At 37.5% G+C, this 23528-nt stretch overlaps 1 protein-coding gene across 1 annotated transcript in view; it reads left to right on the forward strand.

Annotated features, from left to right (window-relative positions):
- The window catches only part of Cngb3 (cyclic nucleotide gated channel beta 3), a 229774-nt gene that overhangs the window by 80773 nt on the left and 125473 nt on the right, over positions 1-23528 (forward strand). The window contains exons 4-8 of the mRNA NM_013927.2: positions 2490-2647; positions 4791-4937; positions 6090-6298; positions 13578-13628; positions 17604-17690. Of these exons, the coding sequence (NP_038955.1) occupies positions 2490-2647; positions 4791-4937; positions 6090-6298; positions 13578-13628; positions 17604-17690 (652 nt within the window). The remainder of the gene's footprint in view (positions 1-2489; positions 2648-4790; positions 4938-6089; positions 6299-13577; positions 13629-17603; positions 17691-23528) is intronic.

Consider the following 23528-nt stretch of genomic DNA (forward strand, 5'->3'; position numbering starts at 1 on the left):
GGCATCCAGTCCTACAGAAAGAGACCCTGTGTTAGAGATAACACTGAAGGAAGAAGCTTGAGAGAAGCCCCAGCCCAGGGTCACGTGGCACGGTGAGGGGCATAGCCCTCCTGAGATAGCCCTAAACACCCAGAGGACAGGGTACCACTAAAATGAGCAAGTATGTGGCAGAGAGATGGAAAGGAATGAGAAGCAGAAGAATGTACGAATAATGAAAAGAGGTGACTACACCACCTAAGACCACTATGAGATTCTGGCTTTATAGCTACCAAGGGCCAAGTCTGGGTCCATGGCCCTGCAGCAGTGGGGGTCTGTTACCACCAAAGGCCAGACTGCCTGGGGCCATGTTAATGTCTGAAGGCTATTCAGAGCTAGCCCTGCCCCTTGCCCAAGCATCCTGAGACAGCAGGCCCTGAAGAAGTGAGAGCATGAGTGCTGGCCCTGCCACTTGCCTGCTCTGAAGTGGCAAGGGCACTGGGAGATGCAATCTCCACTTGAAACACTGCAAAAAGCTATCCCTGGGGGTCATGATAGCTGGAGAACTATTACTGACCCTCACAGGCTGAAGCACTTAGGATATCAAGAACTCGGAAAAAAAAAAAAACAAAACAAACAAACAAACAAACAAACAAAAACCAAAACAAAACAAAAAAAAACTGCACCTTGCCTGGGCAGTACAATAGAACTGGTCCTGGTAGCAAAGGTGAAGGTGAGCTGCCTCAAAGGACATGACAGTGACAGAACTGGCCCTGAATCTTGCAGATTGAAAGCCCCAGGATCTCCAATGGCACAGGGCAACAACAGGATATCTGAGAGGCGTCCCAGTGAGAATCCAGTATTGAGAGTGTAGCAGAAGCCAGAGGCCTGGAACCACAGCAACAACTGATTGCAATGAACATGTGCCAGTAAAGATGTATAGACAAACTGTGTACTGTGTGACACACCCTGGCACACTACAACTTCCACAATGAATCTTTTTTTCTTTTGTGGGGGAGGTTGCAAAAAGGCAGAGGGTGGATATAAAGGGGCGGGGGGATGATTGGGGTTGGGGTGCATGATGGGAAACTCACAAAGAATCAATAAAAAGTTAAATGAATGAATGAATGAATGAATGAATGAATGAATGAATAGATAGATAAATAAATAAACAAACAAACAAACAAACAAACAAACCAAAGAAAAAGGAAGAAGGAAGACAGGTAAGGGAGGGAGGGAGGGAGGGAGGGACGGAGGGAGGGACAGAGGGAGGGACAGAGGGAGGGAGGGAGAAAGGATGGAAGGAAGGAAGGAAGGAAGGAAGGAAGGAAGGAAGGAAGGAAGGAAGGAAGGAAGGAAGAGAAGGGATCTAGAGCTTTTATAGATATATACAGTCTTAGTCAGGGTATCTATTCCTGCACAATCATCATGACCAAGAAACAAGTTGGGGAGAAAAGGGTTTATTCGGCTTACACTTTCATACTGCTGTTCATCACCAAGGAAGTCAGGACTGGAACTCAAGCAGGTCAGGAAGCAGGAGCTGATGCAGAGGCCATGGAGGAATGTTCTTTACTGGTTTGCTTCCCCTGGCTTGCTCAGCCTGCTCTCTTATAGAACCCAAGACTGCCAGCCCAGAGATGGTCCCACCCACAAGGGGCCTTTCCCCCTTGATCACTAATTGAGAAAATGCCTTACAGTTGGATCTCATGGAGGCACTTCCTCAACTGAAGCTCCTTTCTCTGTAATAACTCCAGCTGTGTCAAGTTGACACAAAACCAGCCAGTACACATACATTCATGGAGCTTTGGGAAGAATCTACTTTCATATTGTTGTCACAACTCAGATCCTAAAGCCTGATTTCTCATTATCAGCAGTGCAGAAGTCACTGTCAGCCTGGTGGCAACCTCCTGAAATTATGATCAGTGACCACCTTTAATTTTGAAGACCACCATGGGGTAGGGAATTTCTAGCCAGTTACCTCCCTACACTTTAAATCCCTGACTTTCTGTTCTGCTGCATTCTGTTGTCAGCCAGAGAAACTGTGTTTTCAGGGGTTTAACGTGATTATATTAGCCTGATATACCATCTCATCTTGATGTAAATCATGCCATATAGCATTTGCTAACTCTTGCAGAAAAGCACACATATTTGTCATCCCTGGGGTTATGTCATAGTCTCATCTTAGATCCTGCCTATCACACCAACTTTGCTTGTAGTGACAGGCATTATTAATTATGGAACGGTGTCCTAAGGTCCCATTTTGTCACGAATAACCGTTTGCTGTTTATACAACTGTAACTTTTCCAATAGCATATGTGCCACTGAAGCAAGTGTCTACTATCTAATTGTTCAATGGCAATCCATCTTACGCCAGAACTATTTCCACTTTAGTTTTGTGTTTTTGTTGTTTTATTCAGGTGCAAAAAGGAGATACTAATAATCTTGAATACATAAAGGAAAAAACTTTATCTGTCTCCTCCTCAGAGGCCTATCACCATTTTTTCCTTATTTAGCTTTAAGACCAAAGTGCTTGAAACCTCAATTATAAATGAATATACTGATGCCCACCTACACAACCTAGTGGAAAGAATGCGTGAAAGGACTGCTCTCTACAAGAAAACATTGACAGAGGAAGAAAATTTCCCAGAAGTGGAAGCCAGCTCTCAGACTGGTAAGACATTATTCTTGCTAGTATTCAAAGTACTAGCAAGAAGGAAGTTATAAAGGAACATGTGTTTGGCCAATTATTCAGCTTAAAACCCAGAAAAGCAGATCTGAGACAATAATTTTTTAGATACATCATATTAGTTTCTTTTGGGAGAGATTCGGACATCTGAGAATAGCAAGAGACAAACAAGGAAATTAAGGTGAGAGCACATTAGTGTGACCCTGCAGGGCTAGATCTAGCAGAAAAATAAGAAGAGGAAGAAGCTAGGGGGATGTCTCAGTAGTTAAAGTTCATGCTTTGCAAGAGTAAGGATCTGAGTTCAACCAGCAGAACCCACATTTTTTTTAATTAGGTATTTACCTCGTTTACATTTTCAATGCTATCCCAAAGGCCCCCCATACCCACCCCCCCCAATCCCCTACCCACCCACACCCCCCCCCCTTTTTGGCCCTGGCATTCCCCTGTACTGAGGCATATAAAGTTTGCAAGTCCAATGGGCCTCTCTTTGCAGTGATGGCCGAATAGGCCATCTTTTGATACATATGCAGCTAGAGACAAGAGCTCTGGGGTACTGGTTAGTTCATAATGTTGTTCCACCTATAGGGTTGCAGTTCCCTTTAGCTCCTTGGGTACTTTCTCTACCTCCTCCATTGGGGACCGTGTGACCCATCCAATAGCTGACTGTGAGCATCCACTTCTGTGTTTGCTAGGCCCCGACATAGTGTCACAAGAGAGAGCTATATCTGGGTCCTTTCAGCAAAATCTTGCTAGTGTATGCAATGGTGTCAGCATTTGGAAGCTGATTATGGGATGGATCCCTGCATATGGCAATCACTAGATGGTCCATCCTTTCGTCACAGCTCCAAATTTTGTCTCTGTAACTCCTTCCATGGGTGTTTTGTTCCCATTTCTAAGAAAGGGTAAAGTGTCCCCACTTTGGTCTTCGTTCTTCTTGAATTTCATGCGTTTGGCAAGTTGTATCTTATATCTTGGGTATCCTACATTTCTGGGCTAATATCCACTTATCAGTGAGTATATATTGTGCGAGTTACTTTGTGATTGGGTTACCTCACTCAGGATGATGCCCTCCTGGTCCATCCATTTGCCTAGGAATTTCATAAATTCATTTTTTTAATAGCTGAGTAGTATTCCATTGTGTAAATGTACCACATTTTCTGTATCCATTCCTCTGTTGAGGGGCATCTGGGTTCTTTCCAGCTTCTGGCTATTATAAACAAGGCTGCTATGAACATAGTGGAGCATGTGTTCTTCTTACCGGTTGGGACATCTTCTGGATATATGCCCAGAAGAGGTATTGCGGGATCCTCCGGTAGAACCCACATTTTTAAAAAGTAGTATTGTATGGAACATGCTCAAGAAAAATTTGAGATGAAGAAAAACATAATGAGCCTATCACCAATACCTGCTATGAGTTCTATTGTTAGTGCTAAACAGAACTCATACAAAATGCATAGCATGAACATTCAAGAATAATTAATGGAGAGAAAGAGATTTAAAAACAGTCACATAAAGGAGGGACAATTATTAATATTCTTAATAATAACAGAAATATATGTATGATAAAATAATAACAAAAGATCAAAAGATACTATATATTATGATTGATACTTGATTAGTATGAATCATAAAGAAAGAAGAGAAATGACTGTATAAGAAGAGGTAAACATCTTCAAGTCTAATTATTATGAAATGGGGTAGACTGGACGGAAGATGTGTTTTCAAAGTATATTGTACATTATACAGACATTGTACAGTAGTTAATGTTTGAAAAGATAATGTTGAAAGAAATCACAGCTTGATAAATATATATTGAAAAATAATATTTTGAACTTTGTTTACCCATAACTGAAAAGATATGTGTGAAATAATTTTATTCAGTGTTTTAATATATACCACTGTTCTACTTCATATTTGCATATATTTAGGAAGTACAACATGATGTCTTACAATACATATAGAAAAATAAAGGTTATTAGTTTGACCATGAGGATTTTGCTTTGGTTGTCTACATGGAAAGAAGAAGATTTTCAAACACCCTAATTTCATCAAAGCCAAATGTTTTCCTTATCAAGCTAATTTATTTTAACTAAATAAACACATTTCTTCTTTTTTTTCCCCCATAAAGCAATGTCTACAAATATATCACCAAAACAAGAGAACAATTCCAAGCTAAAAGAACACCAAGACACGTTTTCTTTCAAACCCCAGAGAGTCCCAGTAAAAGAGCACCTACGAAGAATGATACTTCCCAGAAGCATAGACTCCTACACAGGTACCGTCGGAGGGGATCCTACAGGGATGGCCAGCAGCCACCAGAGCACCTTTGACCCAGACAGATGGAGACAGCTTCAGTTTTCCCACAGTGTGTTCTATCTTCAAAGCATAATTTCAAATGTGTGATCTGAAAAGGATTGTTTTCCTTTTTCTGTTGAAGGCAGATAAAAATACTCCTGACTGTTTTAAAACTCAGGCTAGGACTTTTTCTGGCCTAAATAATCTTTAAAAATAAAGTCTCAAGGAACTTGGCAATATGAACATACACACACACACACACACACACACACAGACACACACACGTATTCATGTGTGTGTGTGTGTGTGTGTGTGTGTGTGTGTGTGTGTGTGTATACATATATATATTTCATCCATGGCTTTACTAGTTACTCTAATCTAACAAATTCTCTCATAAAAGCAACTCTGGTTGTCTCAAAAAAACTGGTTCTCTCTTCTTTCAGAGCCAATTTTCTTCTATCAGGGTAAGGCCTTTCTCCCACTTACCATGGGCAGACCTTAATTACTAGGACCAAACATCCTTTGTTTCAGGAAGTCCTTGCCAATGACACATCTAAATTTTCCAGTATTCCATTATAGTGAATCCAAACAGTGGAGTTACACCCTGGAATAGAGTCAATCTAGTCAAAAGACGAAAAAAGCACTGTTCATATTTGGAAAAAGTGATGCTGGCATTCTGCTTCTTTTTGAGGCTTCTACTGAAGACAGAACTGTGTTAAATATTTAATAGAAGTTCTTACTAAAGTGCTTATCTCCAAAGTATCAGGGTCAGGGAGGTGTTTCGGTCTATAGAGTGCTGACCTACCATGTAGCATGAGAACCTGAGTCTGGATTCCTAGCACCCATGTAAAAGCTGGTCTTGATAGTGCATATTTAATCCTAGCAAGTGAATCAAAGAAGATAGCTAGATTCCCAAAGCTTGATAGCTAGTCATTCTAGCAAGTGGATGAGCTAAGAATATAGTGGGAACTGGCAGTTAGACACACATGTCAGCCTCTATTCTCTCCACACCAGTGCACACATGAACACACCACACATACAGACAAAGATGGTAACACCATTGATCAATCTAAGAAACTTCTTAGGGTACTTGTATAATGCCGTTGGCGTGACATCAATTCTGTTCTGCTAGATCGGGTCTATCTCTTGTGGCTCCTGCTTGTCACCATTGCGTATAACTGGAACTGTTGGCTGCTACCAGTGCGCCTCGTCTTTCCATGCCAAACACCAGATAACAAGAACTACTGGATTATTACTGACATCGTATGTGATATCATCTACCTTTGTGATATACTATTGATCCAGCCAAGACTCCAATTTGTAAGAGGAGGAGAAATTATTGTAAGTAGGGTTTGGGAAAAGAAATTGACAAATGAACAATATCTAATTGGACTACAAAAAAAAATCTAAGTTTGCAAGATTGTTTCATTTAATGTTTGTCTTTCTGTGGATAGAACATTGTCAGTGTCTGACGATTCTAATTCATCTATCTTGTCATCTCTCTGATACTCTGTCTTCCATTTGATCCATTCTATTGGTAAATCATTCTGCTGGGTTTCTGTATGACTAAATGAGCTTTCTAAAACTCTTTTTCATAATTCTCTTTATTGGATTCTTCTTTCATATCCTCTATTGATGTCCTTTGTTCAGCTGGTTCTTTGTATTCTCTTTGAATTAATTTGTGAGTTTATTTTATCTTTGATTTAATTTAAACATTCTTCTGATTTTCCTTTTTAATCTTTTATGAAATTTTGCCTAACTCCTTTTAATTGGAATCCTCTTCTAAGGACTTATTTTTATAGAGCTTTTATTGTCTTGTTTAAAATACACTACTAGTTAGAATATGTGAATCTGGGGTTATTTTGATGGTTGAGTTGTTATTATCTGTTTTCTTTCAGTTAAAGGGTTTCAATGTTTACTGTTCATCTCCATTGGACTAAGAATATAGTCCAATAGCTAAATTTGACCCATTTACTCAGGGAACCTGGTAGAATGCCATATAACAGAGTGTTTACTGTGGAATATTTAGTGCAGAAACCACACATGCTACATGGTCCCATTGTGGCTTAAAAGATCATCTCTTGTCTTCAATAACTATTAGGAGATAGTGGGCAAAATGTAGTGTAGAATATACTAAGATCAGACTAGAGAGGGGAGGTAAATGTGGGAAGGATAAATATTAGTGCTACATTGGGGGAAAAAAGAAAAGTAGATACAATGGGGAGTTGCAGTAGTATTGGGATGCACGTAGTTTAAGGTTATTAACGCTGCAGAAAACTAAAGTTAATAAGTAAGACGAGGAGGGGACGAGAACAGAAGAAGAAGAGATGAGGTAAGGATGACAAGTAAAACATACATGATGTTTATAAGATGGCTAGTAGACAGTATACAGTCCGTCCTCACCCTTTTAATAACTGTAATTTCACTGTACTACCCATACAGGTGGCTGCTGAGCATATGTATATTCAAATTTTACAATTAAATAATGTGAAAATGCAAAATTCCCAACCACACTTTATCCATATTTCTAGTGTTCAACGTCATGCCACTACTATGCTGTATTGCAGTGCTTTGAAGTACTGTTCTAACCTTCACTAGTAGAAAGTCATGGAAAACACTGAGAAGCTTTGGGCTTTCCTTCAGGGAAAAAACATGCCTCGCCGTGGGCAAATTAAAAGCCCACGGTTGTCTTATTTTGTAATGAGTATCTCCTAATCTACTTCTTTTTATTTTTGACTTCCCAAATCCATCACTTCCCATTTCTCAGGATCAAATGCAGCAGCCTACTTCAAAAGCCAAAATTCTTACCTTTGAGAAAGTATATTCTTCTAGATTAATTTCCCATGCTGGAATTTCATAGTCCATCTGCTTTTCAGAGCCTTCTTATTAGCCAGAAAGAAGGGTTCCCCCCAGATGATGCCTGTGACTCCCTTGTCACAAAATCCTATGAGGATTTCATAAAATGTGCCTTCTAAGATCAGAGTATGAAGGGTCAACTGCCATAATGCTGAGCAACACAGAGTAAAAGACCAGACTTCTTTAATCCTGAATATTTTCTCCTGAGTCTTCAGAAACTCTTACGCTTTCAAAACTATGAAAGGAGTAATTTTATTAATTCTTATTTTTAAATTTTTGTTTTCTGAGACATGTGCCCTATATTTAATGTTTTAATTGAAAAAAATTCTAAAGGCAATAATAGCCAAAGCTGTAGCAAATATCTATTTATAATATTATAAATATTATAAAGTGAAGATTTCAGAACATGAGTTCACTCATTCCCCAAGCCCAGAACTCACAGCTGCTTGATGGATGATGATGGTGGTGGTGTACAAATGAGAGAAATACAGTATGCATATATATATATATATATATATATATATATACATGTATACATACATACATACATGTACATATACATATACATATATCCACTAATTTCAGCCTCTATTAGATACACAAAATCAATGTTTGACAAATGGAAAATGACAAAATCACTAAAAGTAGACTTTTATTTTCAATTTCCTAAGAGATGTTTGCACACAATAGAGTGTTAAAACCATGAAAAGTAATCAATAAAACACACTAGATGGGCTCTATTTAAAATGCATTACCATGAGCTACAAACTCAGAGCAGGAACTAATTGCTTTGTTTGTTCAAAAGAAGTTTAATGGTTCCTTTAATTTAGAGTGGGTAGTTTGAGCCTTTGAAAGTTGATTACATTTGGTACAAAGTCTATGTACACTGAGTTCCCAACCTGAAGGTCTCAGTACACTCAACTTCACACTCTCACATTATTTTATACCACAGAAGTGTTCATTCATCTATTGAACAAATATTTAAATGTCTACATATGCTAGGCAGATATGCCTACCTGCCTTCTAACTTAAAAACATATTGTATTTAGTTAATACATATAACACCAGAGCTGGAACATGGCAATATTAGCTCTGTAAGTCTTTTAGGAAAAATGGTGAAATGCAAACAGCCACAATGAAAGGAACCAGGAAGTTTACATGTGTTCTATATTTATTAACAACATCTTCTGAAAATGATGCTGTATAGAGAACAAAACACCAACACACATACCTCATTGTAAAAATTCTCTTATACGCAGCCAAAACCAAGTTGACAGTGGGTTTTCTGTTATTTACATGAGTATTTCTTGTGTGTACCTATGACTGTGTGCAGATTCATACACATGGGTGCCTTGGTGTATGTGGGAAGGTAAAAGGCCAACTTGCAGGAGTTAGCTCTACCCTTCTGTCATGAGGACTCTGGAAATTGTTAGTGAGTGTGCCCTTAACTGCTTAGCAAACTCACATGCCTAGCTCTGGATGTTGAATATGAGACATAGTTACAACTTTTGATTGATAAAATTCACACAAAGGATCTGTGGAATGCTTAGGGCCAAATAAAAACCACATCGGTTAGGTCCAGGAAACAGCTTGGCACACTCAACCTTCACCATTACAGTTTATAAAAGCGACCTGAAATTTCTTTATACTCAAGATATTTTGATAAAATCTAATTTATTTAACTTTAATAAATAAAACATAAGCTAACTATAATACCTAGAAACAAATAGGCTGAGCGGTGGTAGTGCATGCCTTTAATCCCAGCCCTTGGGAGGCAGAGGCAGGTGGATTTCTGAGTTCGAGGCCAGTTTTGTCTACAAAGTGAGATGCAGGACAGCCAGGGCTATACAGAGAAACCTTGTCTCAAAAACAAAACAAAATTAAAAACAAAAACAAAAAACAAAAAAAGAAACAAACAGACCAGGGGTCAAATTTTACTACTAAAATTTACTAAGCTAAATTATCTCTCTCTTCTACTACTACTAAATTAAAATTAGTTCCTAATTTATAAGCCTATAATAAAGGTTGAATAAGATGATATGTACACATACCCCAAGGTATGACCGGAAGGAGTTAACTACCAGGTAAATTCAGTGAATAAACATGCACATAGTTACCATTCCCTTCCTGTCTCCTTAGCTACCTTTATTCAATAAATAAGCATCCACACTTTTACCATTATTCCTTCTCTGTGTCTTTAGCTGTCTTTCTCACCTGACAGTAAGCTCCTAAAAGGTGGGAACGGTGTTCTATTTCATTTTCCTATCTATCCTTGGAATTCAAGGATATTAAAGACATGTTTGTAGGAGTGAATAGTTGGCTCAGGATTATCTTTCTTTGAATAATTCTTGCACTGCATGTAATATTCTTTTTTATGTGCTCTTTTTGGTTCTATATGAAATTGCAGAATTGTTGGTCACATGAGGTAAATTACGACTAAGAATACTAGCATCTGAGTAAAGCATCCTCTAAGACTATCTGTTAGGACAGGATTTAGATGTAATTAGCATACCATTCCTAAGGTAAGCTTCCCCTGAAGAAATGCCTTCTGCATAGTAAGCAGGCTTGAAAGAGAGAAGGAATTAAATAGGGTGACATTTTAAAAAGTAAGTGCCTAATTGTCACTAGTAAACAGACTGATCCTCATAAGGCTGATGGTGCCAAATTTACTTAGCACTCAAAAGAACAGGGATTTTAAAATGGCTAAATGCCACTTCCCTTTAATCAAGCATTTTTAGCAATGTTTACATTTATTCAATCATGGAATTATAGACTCTGAAAGGAAAGGTATAAATGTGGAAAAAAAAACTCCCTGGTTTGTGGGAGAATGCAGTATTTTAGTTTAGCAGCTTGGCACGTGATTTGTGTCCATGTGTCCGTATTAGGGCTTTGACAGAACTGGCTGGTTTTACTTACTTTCTTGGCACAAAATTTATGAGACTACCAATGAAACCTGTCTATGTCTACCTGTGGATCAATAATCCTTTGTTCTTCATAGTACAAATCATATCTTGCACGTATCTCAATATATTTCTATGAAATTTACTGTGTGTATGTGGGTAAAAGGTATAATCAAAGTAGGGGGAGAGGGACTAGGAACTGAGTTGACTGGAAAATTGGGGGTAATGATGTGTTACATGTGTGATGTTCGTGTTTATGTATAATCATGTGTGCATCTGCATGTGTCTATCTCTGTGTGTCTGTATGTGTGTGCATGTGTGTGTCTATAGTGGGTATCTTTGTGCATTTGTGTGTGTGTGTGTGTGTGTGTGTGTCTGTCTGTCTGTCTGTCTGTCTGTGAGTCTGTGTTTATGTCTCTGTGTGTATATCTGTATATATATTGAGGCCAGAGGTTAATGTCAGGTGTCTTTCCCCAGTTGCTTTCCAACTTCATTTTATAAGAGTCTCTCACTAAACAGGAAGTCCATAGATTTGGCCACACTGGCTAGCCACTGAGTGTTAGAGATTTGCCCATCGCTACCCACATTCACACATAACACTTAGTCTATAGACACATGCTACTGTGACCACCAACTCCGGTTTTCATGCTTGCGTGGCAGGCATTTTACCAGATGGGCCATCTAAAATGCCCCAACTAATTGATCTTTAACATTACTTGGGGACAAAAAACTTCCATATTAAAAAGCATGGATGGTTAAAGGATAAATATTGGTAGACAATGATGCTGCTTCTGAGAGCACATGTTCTAATAGTTACATCAATTAACAGTTTATAGGAAATTACTTCCTACCTATTACTGAAATATGTGTGTGCACACACACTAAAATTACTAAAATGCTAGAATTAATCATTTTAGGTCTCACTGTTAAAGAGTCTTTCTACCTCCATAGTGCATATCACACATAGATGTACCAACTGAGCACCTACTGAGGTTAGACACTGTCAGGAACTGAAAAAAAAAAAACCGTCAAAGATGTGTACCCAATGTTTTACAAAGCTCAAGCATGAAGAAGAAACAAACAGAAGAAATACAGTGGACCTCTATATTGTATCAACACAGGCCATCCTGATGGATACTTGGTAATAGCTATACCCTTCCAATTATGCAATACAGGAAACGTGATCTGGGCTTCAAGAACAAATTCAGGACAGATGTTCAAGAGGGAAACTGACTCATTTGAAGAACTGTGAGAGAGAGAAGGATAAGACAGGGAGAGCGAGAAAGGAGAGCCTGGTATACTATAAAAAGGAATTTGAGAGTTTTTCTTTTTTTTCTGAAAATCATGCAGTGTCATAAAATTTGACATAAATAGAGATTAAGTGCTCTAATTTGGGGAGACCATTGTCTGGCATTGTGTAATGACTAAGGAGAAACAGCACTTAAGTCAGGGAAAGCACTGCCAAGAGAGAGACTGAACAGGCGTGAGAAGATTGGAAAATGATCCAAAGTTTGGCTTTACTGAGTACACCTCCTGTATGCGATGTTAGGGGAGGAGGTAGAGATTTGGTGTGATGGTCTTTGAAACGACAAACATGGATGAGACTTTTCAAGAAGTAAATATAATAAGAGAACATAACAAAATTTTGAGGTATGCTGCATTTTTAATGGCCATCTTATGGGTTCAAAAGGGACACCCAAATGCTGGACCTTAAGCAACTCAAGCAGGTAGGCCAAAAGTGGCATTTCTGCTCCCTTGAAAAAGAAAATCATGAAAAGAAAGGAGTCCAGAAAATGCCAAACATTAGAAAAATCTTAGCCTTCTCTTCGTGCCTCTATCTCTCCATCTATTCAATATTTACTAAGTTCTTAGAACGTTCCAGACACTGGTTTACCCACTTGTCAAAGTCAGTCCTGTCCTCAAGATTACAGTTTAGCCAGGGAGACTGGCTTTAAATAAAATACCCAATGGAATGGCAAGATGGCATTTGACCCTCAATCCCAGGTAAGATAGTAAAGGAGAACTAACCTCACAACCTTGTCTTATGATCTACACACATACACAGAGATGCACACAGACACACAGACACACACACACACACACATCATATAACTATATACACAATGATAAATAAAAATTTTTAAAAAGACCCAAGAAATACATTTATCATATCAAAATACCTTGAGTTCTATAACACAAATGTTAAGTGTAAAAGGGCTCCTGTGTGGACTTTGCACTGTTAATTTTGTCAGTATGAAAGAAGTAGGAAGACAAATTATCACCACACTCTTATAGATTAGGGACAACTATGAGGAGAGGAGGTAGGTTAAAGGAGTATGGCTGACTCTCCTGCAACTCCTACGTTAAATAAGAGGACCACAACAAAAGGGAAACAAAACAGCATCCATGTTTGCGTGTGTGTGTGTGTGTGTGTGTGTGTGTGTGTGTGTGTGTGTTCACTCTTGATTTGGTTTGGTTTTTGTCTGATTTGATTTTTATTTGTTTATTTGTTTATTTGTATGTCTATTTGTATTTTCATGTTTTGGTGTTTGTTTCTTGGTTTTGGGGGTGAGAAGAACATAAAATTAGGTGTATGTGGAGACAGGGGGATCTGGAAGTAATGGGGGGAAAGGAAATGGTCAAAATATACTACATAAAACTTTTTAGTTAGAAGTAAATAAATAAGTGAAATTAATGAAAACAATAAAAGCACCATGGGCATCTGTGTGGTTTTAAAATGCAAACTGCTGGAGCTTCACTCTAGGCTGAGGTTGAAGAAACCTCATAGAGAGAAATAATTATTAAAAAAGTAAAAAGTAATAAATAAAATTTCTGAACCTAATCAAAATACAAATGTATTCCAGGTAGATTCAAATGAGCTGAAGAGGAACTACCGGAGTTCTACAAAGTTTCGGGTAGGTGACTCACAAATATGTCCAGAAGGGTGTAAGCAAAACCATCTTCACTTTAAGACTCATTGCTATAAGTATGTTGTCTTCTTGTAATAAGCATCACACAGACCTGATGGTGTTTTATTAGGCAGCAGCAAGTATTCCTGATACTCTATTCTCCATACTTCATACTACATCCATTCCCTTAGATCTGCAAATTTGGTGTTAAATATGTAAAAGCTAAAGTCAGGGAATTCTAAGTTAAATTGCAATTAGGGAAAGTGGGATGTAGTGTTTATTGTCAACAGGACTCTAGTTTCCAATTCTTGTGCTGTGGTGGTGTAAAGTTTGAAAAATTATTTCTAGATTCTTAAAATAGCAATCCTGATTTAAAAGTCTCTAAAAACTGTCCCTGGCATACTTCAAGTCTTCTGGGGCACAGTTGATTCTTTTATTCTTAATATACCATAATAAAAATAAATACCAAATCTCTAAAAAAAAAAAAAAAAAAAAAAAAAAAAAAGAAAAATTATTTCTATTCCTTCCTGTAATTCATATAAGAAAAGTAAACAAACTGGAAGAAGCAGTTATTTAGACAATAGAGCATCTTTCTTTTCTAAAATAAAACATGCTCTTATCTCATATGCTTTTCTCTTAATCTGCCTTCAAATTGAAAAATAGGCAGATATAAGATCACTTAAGGTTACCATTTTATGACTCCAGCCTCCCCTGCCATGAGCAGTAACTTAGTTCCCCAAAGTATGTACTGCCAGCACACTCAAATATTAGTAGCACCTCTCTCTCTCTCCTCTCTCCTCTCTCTCTCTTTCTCTCTCTCTCTCTCTGTGTGCTCTCTCTCTCTCTTTCTCTCTCTCTCTCTGTGTGTGTGTGTGTAGCACCTCTCTCTCTCTCTCTCTCTCTCTCTCTCTCTCTCTCTCTGTGTGTGTAGCACCTCTCTCTCTCTCTCTCTCTCTCTCTGTGTGTGTGTGTGTGTGTGTCATACACACACACACACACACACACACACACACCAAACTATACGGCCCAAATCCCATTCAATCCTTTTATTTCCAACTAACTTTTTTCCACTTTGACATTTATAACAGATCTATAATGTTTTCATAAATTATACAGTCATAAAGAGTATTCTTTGTAAAATGCACAGAACTCTGAATACTTTTATGGAATTTGGAGATATGTAAAATCCATTTGTGCTTATAAACATGAAACTGTACATTTATTTATTTATGGTCACTCCTTTTGAATTCCCTTAGCACAGCCTGCCTGTTTTAAAGCATTGCAGTATAGTTAATTTTTATTACATTTATTTCTGTTTGCTTAGGGTATGCATGCACAAAAACACACATCAAGACACATGTGTAGAGGTCAGAGGACAACCTAGAGGACTCAGAACTCTCCCTCCATCCTATGGATCCACGTATCAAAATCTGATCCTCAGACTTTGTGACAAGTACCTTTACCTACTGAGCCATCTCACAATCCTGACAGGATAGCTATTTTTGTCCTTGTTTATTATTATATCATTAGATTAATCCTTATAAGTAGAAATAATCTACTGTTTCTATACTAAAATGTTTTACAAAGTCTTAGTTACAGAATTTAACTTAATTCTAAAGTAATTTTAAGTTAATCCATACTTAATTCAATTTCCTACAATTCAGCGAGGAATTGTCTGTGTCTACACAAATCCACACAGGGAAGTTAAAATTAGAAATGATTAAGGATTACATAGAAAAATCAAATGGTGAGTTGAACAATCAGAGAGAATCCAAATAAAAAAATCATTGGCATTTGAGGTAAAAACCATGGGTTCTAGGGTAGCACAAGAAAAGTAAAAAATGGTGTCGCTGCCTCCTTGTTTAAGACATTATTTTAATTAATGTCCTATACATGTCTCAACTTATAATGAGGATCAATATGTACAAGGTAAAGGGCTGATGATATGTGTAATTTCTAAGCCAACACATTTTGAGAGTCATTTGCTTATGACAACTAATCTGGTTAAATAAGTAAATGATAGTTTTAGTCAATAGTTGTTGGCTTTGAAATTGTTACTCACTTCTCAAAATTTTCTATGTAATTTATGTGGTCTTACAACATGTTCCTGTAACATGTAGTTTTGTCTATTCCACTTTGTGTTCCTGGCTGGGTGCATACACACAAGCATGCACCTGCCCAGGAGCTATCTCAGATCTACAGATGAAATACACAAATTAACATATTTTAATATGCTTTTTAGTTCAATGGCCAGACAGTTCGAAATAGATTCCTAATCAAAGCATCAGAACCAACTCCCTACATGTTCTTAACTACTCTTTATTATCTCAAGATACCTTAGATTTTTTAATGTAGTGCTTAATAGGCTGTGTAAATTTAATGAAAACAATTATTTTATTTTTAAAAAGTAACTTCTTTTTTTTCTTTTTTTTATTACGTATTTTCTTCAATTACATTTCCAATGCTATCCCAAAAGTCCCCCCCCCCCCGCACTCCCCTACCCACCCATTCCCATTTTTTGGCCCTGGCATTCCCCTGTACTGGGGCATATAACGTTTGCCTGACCAATGGGCCTCTCTTTCCAGTGATGGCCGACTAGGTCATCTTTTGATACATATGCAGCAAGAAAGTCTATAAGGGATTAGAGAGACAGATCAGAGGTCAGAAACACTTGCTTCTCTTGCAGAGGACCCAAATTCAGTCTCAAGGACCCATGTCAAGCAGCTCACAACCTCCTAGAACTGTAGCTTCAGGGTATGGAATGCCCTCTTCTACACACACACACACACACACACACACACACACACACATGAGAAAGAGAGAGAGAGAGAGGCAAATATATGTACACAAAATATACAAAAGTAGACAAAATTATGTAGATTCCTAAGGAGTGCTATTTAATTACGATGGTATGAGAAAAATGTAAATGTATGAAAAGTTTTAAAATGAATATTTTAGCCATATCATGGTGTTTTCCAGTACTTTTTTTTAAATCTGAGTTGTTGATCTATTTTAAAACAGAGTTTATTTCTTTCTCTCTTTTCGCCTGTGAAGACATTAATAGACTTAATTAAGAGTCTCTAATAGAAACTATCATAGCAGGTAGTTGGTAGCAAAACAACCCAAAGAAGACAGTGGTAGAATTCACCAGGAAACCGAGATGAACCAGAACTATATAATCCATGTGGAGCACTGAAGGAATTGCTGGACCATAAAGCAATGTCATTGCGATGAATTTACAAGAATATCAAACAAAATCAAAACTAGATTCGATTTGTATTCCAGGACCTCATGTTTCCAGGCTGTCAAAATATGTTTTAACATTAGCATTTGTGACATCACTGCACTATATGAGACATGAAAAATCTGAACAAAGGTAATGAGTAAGGAGAGCTTAGACATATGAAAGTGAAAGAGGAATGTGTGGCCATAGACTAGTTTACTAGTTTGATACTAGTTTGTAAACTAGTACCCCTGTTTTCATGATATTAATGTCTTGACATGGCATAATGTAAGTGAAAGCAATCTTGGTTTAAGTAGCAAATAATTAATTATAGCTCGACAACTTTCACATACTTACACTTGGTCCCTAGATAGTATGAGAAGGTTGTAGAGCCTTTAAAATGTGAAACCTTGCTAAAGAAATTATCTCACTAGGAGCCAATTTGAGACTTTATAGCCCTCAGGCCACTATTTCCTTCCTATTCACTCTAGACATCCTGAGTTGGAATGGAGTGTGACAGCCATCTTTATGTTTCTGTCCCCAAGCCTTCCCTGCCTAGACCATGTGCTCTCCACTGTGATAAACTGCATCCCCCTAGATCCATAAGCTAAAATTCTTTCATCCTTAGGTTACCTTGCAGGAGATTTTATCACAGCAACAGAAAAGTAGCTTGTACATATATTGGTATGTACAGGTACAAATCCAAGCATAGAGAGGCAGGCAAACTCCACATAAATGTGAATATGTTCTTTCAACAGATGGATGTGGCATCTCTACTGCCATTCGAAGTTCTCTACATCTTCTTTGGAGTTAATCCAATATTCAGAGCAAATCGGATATTAAAGGTAAAGAAACTATATGCAGCTGGGTTCTCCTTCTCCTAATGAAAAGCTTGAAGCAAATTTAGATATCCTATAATTAATAGTGCTCAACACATTCTAAGCAGGTCTCCATTTCTCTGTCTTTATCAGTACTATATTTTAGTGGATAATGCCATTGATTCTACAGATAGAAATGACAGCTAACGGCAGGCAAATCTTACAAACAAGTATTTTTATAATCCAAACTGGAATGCTTTGGTAGGTCTAAAGATGACTACAATTACAAATAAATAATTTATAATTTTTATTTTTTTTCTCAGCAACCTGTTTTAGCAGATATTTTCCAAATGTCTAAAATATCAGGTGATCAAATGAAGCAACAAACAAACAAAAAGCAGTTAAATTTCCTGAGGCCCAGGGCCAATCTACATAATGATTTACCTGGAAAACAAGGAATAATTTCTGTGTAATAATATGCAAAGAAGCTCAAGATAAATTGCTAAGGAAAATAGGGGAAAGCTAGATAGAAAATACTTTACAGATCAATATTAAATTATATAAACCAGAAAGAAAAACTATTCAATTTTCTAAATTGAAATAAATTACTAAATACTGCAAATGTTTTTCAAAAACTAATTAAAGCATTTGCCTAGGATGAAAAGGAAAAACAGGATAAATAGAGGTGAGAAGAAAGACAAAATTTTGAAGTGATGTATTTTATATTGATTTTGAAATATATAGTGCCTATTTGAACTATCCTAAGACATACATATTTCATAAACTCAGATTTGCCGGGTATCATAGAAACTAGTGGCAAATCTGAGTGAATGTTTACATATATCTTTAAGAGTAGCAGCAGTTAGAGGAGTACTGACTGCTCTTGCAGGATCCAGTTTCGATTCCCAGCATCCACATGCCAGATGACCACGGACAGTATCTCTATTTCCTGGGGATCTGGCACCCTCTTCTGTCAGCTATCAGCATCATATGTGGAGCAAACATACATGCAGGTAAAACATCTATACATACATATCTTTAAAAAATAAGAAAAATGAATAAATCTCAAATTTTTGAAAGAATATTAATGATAACTTGAACTTCAAAAAACAACCCTCTTAAAAGTAACTCAATATACATTATAAATTTAAATTGTGTATGTTCCTGGGAAAATATCTTGACTATATTTCCAGTATAATCTAGCAACCATGATGGATCCTACAATGGTTGCTACGGCTAATCTTGCTACACATTGTTATTAAACTTTTCTTCCTTTATCTATCTTATTCCTCCCAACAGTTTCATGTTATCACTGAGGAAGATGAGAATCCCCATAGTGGGAAAGCCTGTCCACCCACACTGAAGATGCTACCATTACTTATCTTACTGCAGATTATTTGCTATAATAGTGCCAGATACTGATCAGGCACATAAATTTTTCTTTCTCTGCTTATCATTTTCTAAGTTAAAAAAAATCCTAACCCTGTATTCCCATATACCCAAGAAAACTCTAGAGGGTCCTGGTGTGACTTTGGAAGATGAGTGCAAATCAAGGCAGAACAGGCTAGCATCAGACTACCACCTTGTCAAACTTAGACTCTCATAGGAAAGTTTCAGGAGGCATGTGTTCAGAAATAACTAATTTCCAAAAAGACTCAGATTCTAATGGAATTTGGAATCCAAATGGCTTTTTAGTGAAAGCTTATAAAATATTTCCTCTTAGACCCCATCTCTGAATCCATGTTAGAGAGCTCTCGAGAACCAACATTTTAATACAGGATATTATGAAAATCAACACTGATTTTTCTCTAGTTGAATAGTCCTATCTTTCAGTAATTTATAAAGGTGTTATTTGGATAGATGATTCTCTAGAGTAATATTATATACCTGTCTCCAACTTATAAATGGGAAAAAACATGTTATGAACACAAAATTTCTCTATGAAAATATTAGTTTTAAAACCATGTCCTTTCAGGAAACTTGTATTAAAAGCCAAATAAACAAGTTATCAAAAATTATGCTTAACACAACCTGAGCTTTTAAAGGATATTTTCAGGAATACTGGGGGAACAAATACTTGTGTATATTTCTACCTTAAGGGTAAAGATTACTGTTTCATATATAATATGAATGTATTACACATAACTAACCTATTATATATAATTTATTTAATCCAAAGGCTCAGCAGGCACATATTAATTGGGTGATATTTTGGAATAAGTAGTGGCTGAGGACTCCCGTCTATAAGATCTTCCCTTTCTAAGTGCTTTCAGCACATCAGTGCACACCTACGCACACTCTTTTCATTATATCATGTTTAGGTAAGGAGCCAAGGCATGTAGTCGAAGATGTTTCTAGAACCACATCAACACTAGTGTTAGCATTTTGCTCTGGGATTTGTGGTGATTCCATGGTTATATTCTGTGCCCTATCTCCTATAGAAATGAAAGAATGGGGGAGACGATGCAATAGGAGTACCCCAAAAAAGTGAGAGCTAAGACAAAACTAGAAATGAAAGAAAATATGCAGCGTTTGTCACTCTGGGCCTTTGTTACCTCACTCAGTATTTTTCTCTAGTTCCATTCCTTTATCTGAAAATGTCATGATTTCATTTTTCCTTACAGCTCAGTAAATATCCTATGTATGCATCAGCACATTTAACAAGCTTGAGGGAAACAGCAACTCTGTTTCAATTAGATCACATGAAGCCAATGAACCTAAGGATAGCACAGAACACAGCCTCTTCTAATGTTTAGTGGACTCTACATTTTAAAAAATATAGAGATTTATGGCCTTTTCCTTAAAAACAAAGTTACTGTTAACAACAACATATTTTTATTCTTTTATTTATGTTTTAGAAGTATGATTTTAATCATTGTAGAGTAGACTTTTACTATATGCATTAGAAAGAAACCCACTGATCTTGTACCCCAGGTCTCTGAGACCAGGCCTCGTAGGAGAGTAAGCAGGCACAGAAGCAACAGAGCTTCTTGGACAGGGTTCCTTCCAGCCTTCATCCTCAGCCAGGAGACAGAGCTAAGCCCTAGACCTCTATGCATCTTCCCACCAGAGGAGAGTGGGCCTCCAGAGAGGGCTCTGACTCCGGTCTCAGGCCAGATCACCATCTTTTATCCCGGGTCTCTCAGAGGCCAGCTTGCAATCCCACCAACAATGGAGGAGTGTTCCTCTTTCTCCACATCCTCGCCAGCATCTGCTGTCACCTGAGTTTTTAATCTTAGCCATTCTGACTGGTGTGAGGTGGAAAGCTTCTGTAAGGCAAAGGACACTGTCAATAAAACAAAAGGCCCCCAATAGATTGGGAAAACATCTTTACCAATCCTAAATCAGATAGGGGACTAATATCCAATATGTATAAAAAACTCAAGAAGTTGGATTCCAACAAAACAAATAACCCTATTAAAAAATGGGGTACAGAGCTAAACAAAGAACTCTCAACTGAGGAATACCAAGTGGCTGAGAAGCACTTGAAAAAATGTTGAACATCCTTAATCATCCAGGAATAGCAATTCAAAACAACCCTGAAATCAAAAACTCAGGTGACAGCAGAATGTTCAGAAAGAGGAACACTCTTCCATTGTTGGTGGGATTGCAGGCTTGTACAACCACTCTGGAAATCAGTCTGGCCTTTCCTCAGAAAATTGGACATACTACTACTGGAATATCCAGTAATACCTCTCCTGGGCATATACCAGGAAGATATTTCAACTTGTAATAAGGACACATGCGATCTTCAGCCAGGAAGTATAGCTGATACGCAGACCTCTGCGCACTTTCCCGTTCAAAGGAGAGGCAGCCTCCAGGGTGGGCTCTGTCCACCAGAACAGGTGAGAACTCCATCTTGTATCCCAGGTCCCTCAAAGACCAGTCTGCACAGGAGAGCGCACAGCCAGCAGAAGCAACACAGCTTCTGGGACAGGGTCCCTTTCAGGCCTTCATCTACAGCCAGGAGGCAGAGCTGAGCTCCAGACCTCTTCAAACTTGCCTGCAAAGAGTACTCTGCCAACTGAAACTCAGAAGAGAGTTGGACTCCCAGGAGTGCTGACAGAGGCTAACAGAATAACAAGAGGAACAAGCTCCAGCCAGAGACAGCTATAACAACTAATGCCAGAGATTACCAGATGGCTAAAGGCAAACTTAAGAATTATATTAACAGAAACCAAGACCACTCATCATAATCAGGATCTAGCACTCCCATCACAGTGAGTCCTGGACACCCCAACACACCTGAAAAGCAAGATTCGGAATTAAAATCATATCTCATGATGCTGGTAGAGGATTTTAAGAAGGATGTTAATAACTCAATTAAACATACAGGAGAATATAGCTAAACAGGTAGAAGGGCATAAAGAGGAATCACAAAAATCCCTTAAAGAATTACAGGAAAACACAACCAAACAGGTGATGAAATTAACCAAAACCATCTAAGATCTAAAAATGGATGTAGAAACAATAAGAAAAACCTAAAGAGAGACAACTCTGGAGATAGAAATCCCAGGAAAGAAATCAGGAAGCATAGATGCAAGCATCAGCTACAGAATACAAGACATAGAAAAGAGAATCTCAGATGCAGAAAATTACATAGAAAAACATGGACACAACAATCAAAGAAAATGCAAAATGCAAAAAGATCCTAACTCAAAACATCCAGGAAATCCAGGAGACAATGAGAAGAACAAACCTAGGGATAATAGGAGTACATGGGAATGAAGATTTTCAACTTAAAGGGCCAGTAAATATCTTCAACAAAATTATAGAAGAAAACTTCCCTAACCTAAAAAAAGAGAGGCCCATGAACACAGACGAAGCCTACAGAACTCCGAATAGACTGGACAAGAAAAGAAATTCCTTCTGACACATTATAATCAGAACAACAAATGCACTAAATAAAGATATAATATTAAAAGCAGTAAGGGAAAAAGATCAAGTAAAATATAAAGGCAGGCCTATCAGAATTATACCAGAATTCTCACCAGAGAAGATGAACGACAGAAGATCTGGACAGATGTTATACAGACCCTAAGAGAACACAAATGCCAGCCCAGGCTACTATACCCAGCCAAACTCTCAATTACCATAGATGGAGAAACCAAAGTATTCTATGACAAAACCAAATTCACATAGTATCTTTCCACGAATCTAGCCCTTCAAAGGAGAAAAAAAGAGAAAACACCAACACAAAAATGGAAACTACATCCTAGGAAAAGCAAGAACATAATTCTTCAACAAACCTAAAAAAAAAAAAAAAAAAAAAGGAAAGCCGCAAAAACAGAATCCCAACTCTAACAACAAAAATAACGGGGAGCCACAATTACTTTTCCTTAATATCTCTTAATATTAATGGACTCAATTCCCCAATAAAAAGACATAGACTAATAGACTGGCTACACAAACAGGACCCAACATTTTGCTGCTTACAGGAAACCCACCTCAGGGAAAAAGACAGACACTACATCAGAGTGAAAGGCTGGAAAACAATTTTCCAAGGAAATAGTCTGAAGAAAGAAGCTGGAGTAACCATTCTAATATCGAAAAAAATCCACTTCCAAACAAAAGTTAACAAAAAAAGTCAAGGAGGGACACTTCATATTCATGAAAGGAAAAATCTTCCAAAATGAACTTTCAATTCTGAATATCTATGCTCCAAATAAAGGGTAGCCACATACATTAAAGAAACTTTAGTAAAGCTCAAAGCACACATTGCACCTCACACAATAATAGTGGGAGACTTCAACACCCCATTCTCATCAGTGGATAGATCCTAGAAACACAAACTAAACAGAGACACATTGAAACAAACAGAAGTTATGAAAAAATGGATTTAAAAGATATCTACAGAACATTTTA

Source organism: Mus musculus, chromosome 4 (genome assembly GCF_000001635.26).
Source record: "Mus musculus strain C57BL/6J chromosome 4, GRCm38.p6 C57BL/6J".
In the NCBI taxonomy this organism is placed as follows: domain Eukaryota; kingdom Metazoa; phylum Chordata; class Mammalia; order Rodentia; family Muridae; genus Mus; species Mus musculus.